We start from the raw sequence: 8,241 nt of genomic DNA on the forward strand, positions 1-8,241 counted from the left end.
TGCACGGGCTTCAACTTGGCTTTATCCTCCTCATCTAACTGCTCAAAACACTGTTCGTACATTATGTCAGACGTACTCCCAGTATCGAAGAAAACATATTGAGACCGGTAGTGACCGAACAAGGCTGTGATGATTAGAGGTTGCTTCATGCATGGGCCTCCTTTTACTCTTGGAAAAACTACGGGTTCACTTTTCCACTCATCTTCGTCTGCCTCCATCCGCTCAAACTTCTGAGGGGGTCCTCCTTGGATCATGTGTACATTCAAATCCTTAATCTGCTTTCGTGGGGGACCCTTGTCTGTGGGAGTTACGTTCTTCCGTGGACCTTGTCGCATGTTTTTGAGCAGATGGTCTAGTTTTCTGGATTATCTCGGACTTGATCTCATTTTTAAGCTTATGCACTCGTTTATGTCATGTCCGATGTCTTCATGGAACATGCAATGCTTGTTTGGATTCAGGTTCACCCGCTTGATCAACGGTTGGGGTTTCCTAAATTCAATGTTCTCTGTTGTTAAGATTTCGGACGGGGTCTTCTTTAAAGGGGTCCAATGTTGCCGGTCCGGCTTGCCCATTCTATCTTTTTGTTTTTGCCCAATCAGTGATCTGGCATCGAACTGCTTGGAAGAGCTTTCTGGGGGTTGAATCCTTGACCAGATTGAACCCTTCTCTTCCTTCTTCAACTGAGTGTTCCGCGATTCAGTTCTTGCGTGTTGTTTGGACGCCTCCCGTCCTAACAATTTTTCTGTAGCTGCGAAAACTTTGGCCGCGGACATGATCGCGTCCCATGTCTGGGGCATGCCATCCCGACCTGTCAAACATCTGACCATTTCAGGGCTTCTTGCGTTTACCCGGAACGCTCCTCGTAGCATGTCTTCACTGATTCCACCAATATTCAAGCTCTCATTGTTGAATCCGGTGATGAAGTTTTCCAATGATTCGTTGTCTCGGCGGACAATACTTAGGATTTTCGATGCATCCATGGTATGTTTACGCTGCTGGCTAAAATGTTGCAAAAATTTTGCTACCAGGTCGTCCCAGCTGCTAATTTGACCGTCCGGTAGTTTCTCAAACCATTCTTTGGCTGCTCCTGTTAGTGTCAATGCGAACATGTGACACCAATAGGGCAGGGTTCATCCGCTCACTCCTCAAACTGCTGTGAAGTTTAGCAGGTGATCCCTCAGATCAGTCATCCTGTTGTATTTTCCCAAGTTGCTCGAGATCTAGATATTAGTTGGGAAAGGGGCGGTTGCTATTCGCGGGATGAATTTCGACTTTTCCGCGAACGCATCGGGGCGGTATGGCTTGGTGAAGTCTTCTTCCGCACCGCTGAAGTATTCAGCATGCTTGACTAATGGCTTGGGACGGCTGGAGGTTTCCCTACCGTAGTCCCAGCTACCATCACTCGCGTAGTCTTCCTCTTGAAACGTTTCTTTCTGTCGAGTATCATGTGGATTTATGTGGCACAGAGTACGCTGAGTGTGATAACTTCTTTCGCGACTCTTTGCGAGTGACCGACCAGCTGATCGAGAGTTGTCTTCCAACTCTAGATCTTGAGTGCGACGAAGTGCTGGTGGTGGAGACGGAGATGGTGAGTCGTAAGTCAGTGTTCTGGCTTGGACCTGATCTCGCCTCACTATTCATTCATACTCCTCTTTTAGCCGATGTTTCTTTTGTTGATACCACTCTTCTGGTGTGAGAATGCTTTTACCAGATCTGGTCTGGTAAGTTCTTGTTTCATCCCCATCGTATCTGGGAAACTCTTCGGCTCCGTCTTCCAGAGCCGGAGTTTGAGTGGTCCGATGGATCTCGGTGACTTTGTGCCTTGGGAACTCTCCGGCCCGGTCTTCCCGGACTGGGGTTCTGGTGTTCCTGCGTGATGCAAAGTCTTCAAACCTTGGAACTTCTTCGGTCCTGTTTTCGAAGACCGGAGTTCTGGTGTTCCGGCGAGGTTCCTCCGACACCTGTCCTTCATGGACTAATTCGTCCAGAATTGCAGTACGACGGGTCCTTGCCGGAGTAGCAGAAGGTTGTTGGTTCTTACTCATCTTTAGATCACAATGAATTGAAAAAACCGTGAATCTATCTAGAACCGGATGGCACCAATGAAGAAACACTAGATCAAACTGGATAGTCCGATCGGATATTTCCCCAGATGTGAGTATTCTAAAAGGTTATGAGAGCATATCCAAGCTAGCCCTGCAAAACAAAACCGTTGAGTCTCATTAGGGGAAGGACAGAGTGGGGGGTATTCCCGTAACCACCCTCCGGCGTGAGAATCAATACTGTATCTTAATCGGAATTAATACGAGTACCAGAATATAGCGTAAGGCTTGAGAATATGAATGCCTGTGCCTCGAAGAGATGATCTTCGTATTTATAGCCGAATGTGGAGGGAAGGTGATTGGTGGAGTTGTCACTATCAAATTATTCCTTCTCTGTCTGAATGGACGCGTGTCGGGCCTTTATTGGATGTGACAGCCCGGACCCGTTCATGGTGTAGCCATTATCTGTGCACGTCGTGGGATGGCCATTACGTGTCCAGGTGTCTTCTTTCCATTGGCCGATGTCGCTATCAGGAGGTTTTGAGGGAATCTTCTAGAAGTAGTTTGTTACAACGGCTCTTCCATATCACGTGGGGATCATATGTATGATGAGTCCCTTGAGTTATTTGTGGATTCCTTCCGCGGATTCTCACGTGACCGTCCGCGGGTTATAACGGAGTTCCACGAAGTGTCTTGGATTGTGGATGGCTTTACCAATCCACCTGTTCCTTGCGCGGATGTCTTTGACGATCCGTGGGTTGGTTGATGGATCCGTGAGTGACAGATGTCTTTGACGATCCGCGGATCGGATAAGGGATCCGTGGATAGCTATGCTACCCTCCCTCTATACTTACCAAACACGCATGCATGCACAACCAGTGACCCGCTACTTCGCACTAGCCCAAAATATAAAATACATAATAAAAATACAAAAATAATTAAAAAAACATAGTTAAAAATACAATGAAAATTAGACTTGATCGTTTGGTTGAAGTGTGGCGATCTGTTCCCCCATATATGCACGAATTTTGTTGTGTGTTTAAAGTTGTGTATTTGTCGTTGGTTAGGACGTTTTTGTTCATCACTAACTTTTAATCCATTTGCCGCTTCAAACTCGTTTTCATTAAAGTCACAAATTGTAATATATGGTCTAAATCATTTATAAATTCTATAAATATTTCCTACACTTTTAATATTTGAGTTATTTTTTATTTAATAGTACTAATATTTAGTTTATATTTGATTTTTATGGTTTCAAATGCAAACGAGCTAAAATGAGTAAACAACTCAAATCTCCTCATTTTATGTATTCGTACTTGATTGATGCATTACACAAGTTGACTAATACTATGAAGAGCCATAAAATTAAGAAAGGTGAAAAACCATAATTAACTGTCACGTGTCAAGTTAAAGAACAAAGAGGGAATGACATTAAAGAAAAAACTCATACTTTCACTCTTTAGATATCAATCCCTCAATTATTTTAAAACGTATATAACTTTTTCATACGACATTTAAAAAAAAGTGTACCAATATAACCAGTGTATTTTAATCTTTAATATGAGTTTGACTTTGTTATATAAAAAAATAAAAAACAATTACGTCACTGTGGTTTTTTTTTCATAAATGATAAAAATTGAAAATTGTAATAGTGAAATAATACCATTATGTAATCATAATATATAAATATAATGATAAAATAACAACAAATGTATCTAATACATAAAACAGATTGATGAATGCATATCACACAATAACCTTAAACGTAGAACATAATGGTGAATACATATTATATAATAACCTTAAACGTAGAACACAATGGTGAATACGTATTACAAAATGATCTGAAACGTAAAACACAATGGTGAATACACATTATACAATAATGAGTAGCAAGACGCACTGATGCACAAAAGACACAGTTACTAAGAACAACCACTAAAAACATAGCGCTTTTTTTTAAAATAGTACAAAGTCATACTCATATTAAAGATAAAAAACGATTGTTATTATGGTGATTTTAAAAAATATGTTGTATGAAAATGTTGTAAACGTTTTAAAATAATGAAGAAATTGACATGTGTCTTGCATGTAAATAAATACAAGGGAAAATTACCAAAATGACCCTATTTTGGAAATAGGTTCCATTTTTATCCCCTAAACTTTCCAAAAATGTCCCTCTCTAACTCATCTTTAACAATGTGTTATGAAATCTAACGCGTCTTTGACGATGTGCTATGCTAACATGTCGTCAAAGACGTGTTAAATTTTCTAACACATGGTCAAAGATGAGTTAGAGAGGGACATATAAATAATATCTTTTTCTTAAGACGTGTTAAATTTTCTAACACATGGTCAAAGATGAGTTAGGTCTCCAACACGTAGTCAAAGATATGTTAGCATCAAACGCATAGTCAAAGATATGTTAGCTTTTTGTTTGTTTTTTTTAATATTATATTTTTATAACTAGTTTTACTTATATTTGTTTTTCTTTTATAACTTTTAATATATAAAGTTTTATATTATTTCGAATATACCAACGAGACATGCTTACTTTTATTTACGGACTGACATAAACTTACTCAAACTCGAGCCGTGTCAAATCAATATCGAAATGTTCAATAAAATTTGACCCTGCTCGGTTTTAAATAAAATTTATGTCATGTAGATAAAAGTAAACATTTCTCGTCGATATATTCGAAATAATATAAAATTTTAACCATCTTAAACCATGTGTTAGGAAATCTAACGCGTCTTTGACGACGTGTTATGATAACAAGTCGTCAAGACGTGTTAGATTTCTTAACATATGGTCAAAGATGAGTTAGAAGGGTTATTTTTAGAATTATTAAATTTGAGGGAAAAAATAAAATCTATTTCTAAAATAGAGCCATTTTGAAAAATTTTCTCCAAATACAAAATCCACAAATGTTGATCATTTCCTTTATGTCCTTCCCATTAAATTTTCTTTTCAAATTAATCTATACCTTCAAATATTAACTAGATAGCTTCTCATCCTTCATATTTTTATGGCCTTTTATATGTTCATCTGTACCTAGAGGTGCACAAAAAACCCGAACCTAGAATCGGACCGAAAAAATACCTGGAACCGGTTTTTTTCGATACCCGGGTTTTTAATACCCTAACCCGTACCCGACCCTACCCGTAGGGTACGGATAGGGTATGCATTTCAGTACCAAAACCCGTACCCGGAACCGGGACCGATTTATACCCGGTGATACCCGAAAACCGGAACCAGTTCCATACCCGGAACCGGGTTTTTTCCAATACCCAAAACAAGGTTTTTCAAATACTCGATCTGTACCCGAAAAATACTTGAAAAATACCTGAAAATACCCCTAAAAATTGTAACCCTTTAAAAAAATCCAATCTATACCCGAAAAAAAGTCCCAAAAAATAGGGTCTTTTCAATACACGAAAATAGGGTATTCAAATACCCGGTTCAATACCCGACCCGAACCCAAAGCATAGAGTATGGTTTTTAGAGAGAATACCTAGACCCGAACCTGACCCGGGTATTGCCAATACCCGATTTTCCAATACCCGATCATACCCGAACCCGGGTATTTACAAACCCAATTTGTGCACCTCTACCTTTACCTACACAATGCATACACTTTATTGTTTTCACATGTTATAAATTTAAAATGAAATAAAAAAACATACGAACTAAAATATGAGAAACTGATTAAATAAAACTAAGACTTAACTAACTGAGTGCAAATGAATGATTAATTATTTGTTATTAATAATTCTATTTCAAATTTGCAAATAGGATATTGACTTGATGAGGCCCTATTAGTGGGCTGGACCGAAAGAAAAGAAAACTAAGGATTAAAGTCGGCAATTTAAGGGGAATTAGTGATTTTACGAGGTGACGGCAATTCATTAGTTAACTGATTTCTTTCGAGGGGAAAGTTATACGGTTTGAAATCTTATAATTTTATTTTTTTTTATATTTCGTGTCACGAACTGATTTTGTTTTCGTCTTTAGTAATATGAGTAGCTAAATGCATGTGGTTGATTATTTCTGCTTGGTTTTTGTTCATAAATGTTTATTCTTATTTATTACAGTAGGTTAACTATTTTTTTCTTTAAACTTTTGTGTCTTCCACAAACAAAGGTTTTATAATTAAGCTTTTTGCGCCGCAGCTAGGGATCTGGTTATTTAACCGTGAATTAGTGGTTTAAGTCTTTTTGTGTCTACATTGGGATTGCTTCATAGTTGGATGATTATTGATGTTGCTTATGACATCTGTATTTCGACAACTGCGGGTTACATAGTTGGATGAGAAGAAAAGTTTTCTCACGTAGCTTTTTTTTTAGGATTCTTCAATTAAACTTCAGTTAAGTAAATCTGGTTTTGGTCTTATTAGTGCCATTATTATTCCATAACACTTTCTACGTACCAACTTTTATTAAAATTTTGTGGCAAATATCCAACGCTTTTAGACCAAATATATTATAATCTCTCGATCTGGATGTTTTTAGTTTGATCAGAATTCAGATACGATGGGAAGCAAACGGGCTCACCTGAAAGTATTTGTTGACAAGAAGAAGAAAAAAGTGATGTATGCAGAAGCAGAACAAGACTTTGTAGAAATCCTCTGTAGTTTTTTCACATTGCCTCTTGGAACAATAGCAAGACTCTCAAGCAAGCATGAAGGCACAAAGGATATAAAAGTTGGAAGCTTGGATTCTCTTTATAAAAGTATCGAAAATCTAGATAATAAGCATTTCACTAACATGGAATGCAAGTTCGCACTTGTCAATCCATTCAGTTCATCGCTTTCTCTTTGCCAGAAGCTGAAAGTCAATATAAACAATATGGCGTCGGTTGATGCGCATGTTGATAGTGACTGTGATTTGGTGTTTTTCAAGAAAAACACATCTTTCATCATCACTGATGATCTCAATGTAATACCTGGCATGCTCGAAACAAGAATCACACTTCTTCGATCTCTCGGTGTCGAATACATTAACTTGCTAGAAGAAAAAACCATTGATTTTGGCTTAGAAGAGGTATGGTTTTTGTTCCATTACAACAAATATATGCATCATATAAAATTTTCTTTATAAAAGACACACCAACCCTAGTGTAGACCGGGTACAAAATAATTGTTCTAATTAATATCTAAGTGTTTCAGTTTTCAAGTCTACTCAAGTGGTCATTAGTGACAAATACTCCTTTAATAAATATGGTTCTTGGAGAAAGCAAACCGTGGTCATGTTCATCTTGCATCAAACCTTCAACAAAAAGTAACTTACCATTAAATGCACGTCACTCTACTCAACGTCAATAAAACTACAAATACAGAAATCAAAGATGAAGGCTCTATGTGCACAAGTAGAAAACCTTTTTGTTGAAATGCTCTTTAGCTTCCTAACGATCCCATTAGGCCATGTAAAGCATTTAACAATGCATAATTCTCCTCCAACGAGCACTGATAATATGTATAACAGTATTTCAAATTTGGGAGTTGAAAAATACTTCAAATCTGAGGAAATCAAGAGCTTGTTACTTTGCCCAAAACTTGCGTCTAAGTATTGTCGTGTGACTGATCTTCTGCCAATTTATGAGAAAGATAGAAGTAAAGGTAGTTTCCTTAAAGCACAAGCTACTTTCACAGTTTCAGATGATCTTGAAGTAACTGTCTCACCTAAGGATACCATTACTATTTCAAAGTATAACACATTCGGCATTCCTGTTAGTGATATTGAGGTTATGGAAGTAAGCATTGGTGAACAAGAGGTAAGTGTATATACATTGATTTAGGGGGTGTTTGGGTTTGGTTTTATTTCTAGTTGTATATTGATACCCCGCATTATATGATTATGCAGGCGCTTTTAATTCTCAAAGCTTCTTTCACCTCGACATCAGTGTTAACGGACTGCCTCAACTCATTTAAGAATGCAAAACCGCTTTAAAGCCCTGTGTAGGTCCCAAGTCGGGTGGATCAAACGTCTTTGGATCAACCTAACTTAGTGCTAGCGGAAATCACACTAAGCAACCAAGAGGTCTCGGATCTTGAGTTTATTTTGGGTTAAGGAAAGGAGAGGTTAGAGAGAGAGAAAGTGATAAGAGTTCTTGCAAAAGGTTTTCTTTTGTATATCAAACTTCAACAACTTCAACCACTTCAACAACCTTGCTTCTCATGGCATGCTCCCTATTTATAGG

At 38.0% G+C, this 8,241-nt stretch overlaps 2 protein-coding genes across 2 annotated transcripts; one reads left to right on the forward strand and one right to left on the reverse strand.

Annotated features, from left to right (window-relative positions):
• Positions 1 to 365: 365 nt before the first annotated feature.
• LOC143542155 (uncharacterized) lies at positions 366 to 1,109 on the reverse strand. Its single transcript, XM_077034815.1, has one exon. The coding sequence runs from the start codon at positions 1,107 to 1,109 to the stop codon at positions 366 to 368; it is 744 nt and encodes a 247-aa protein (XP_076890930.1).
• A 5,466-nt stretch (positions 1,110 to 6,575) lies between these two features.
• On the forward strand, positions 6,576 to 7,991 carry LOC143542156 (uncharacterized). The gene is made up of 3 exons (XM_077034816.1): positions 6,576 to 7,085; positions 7,381 to 7,815; positions 7,905 to 7,991. The coding sequence occupies exons 1-3, from the start codon at positions 6,576 to 6,578 to the stop codon at positions 7,989 to 7,991; spliced, it is 1,032 nt and encodes a 343-aa protein (XP_076890931.1).
• Positions 7,992 to 8,241: the final 250 nt, after the last annotated feature.

The sequence above is a fragment of the Bidens hawaiensis genome, unplaced genomic scaffold (assembly GCF_021521415.1).
Source record: "Bidens hawaiensis isolate Kalapana, Puna unplaced genomic scaffold, B.hawaiensis_p1.1 tig00012786_1, whole genome shotgun sequence".
Classification (NCBI taxonomy): domain Eukaryota; kingdom Viridiplantae; phylum Streptophyta; class Magnoliopsida; order Asterales; family Asteraceae; genus Bidens; species Bidens hawaiensis.

Coding starts and splice junctions, on each gene's coding strand:
- LOC143542155 (XM_077034815.1), bottom strand. CDS start 1,109: ATGTTCGCATTGACACTAACAGGAGCAGCCAAAGAATGGTTTGAGAAA.
- LOC143542156 (XM_077034816.1), top strand. CDS start 6,576: ATGGGAAGCAAACGGGCTCACCTGAAAGTATTTGTTGACAAGAAGAAG. Junction 7,086..7,380: donor TTGATTTTGGCTTAGAAGAG/GTATGGTTTTTG, acceptor CTACAAATACAG/AAATCAAAGATGAAGGCTCT. Junction 7,816..7,904: donor TAAGCATTGGTGAACAAGAG/GTAAGTGTATAT, acceptor ATGATTATGCAG/GCGCTTTTAATTCTCAAAGC.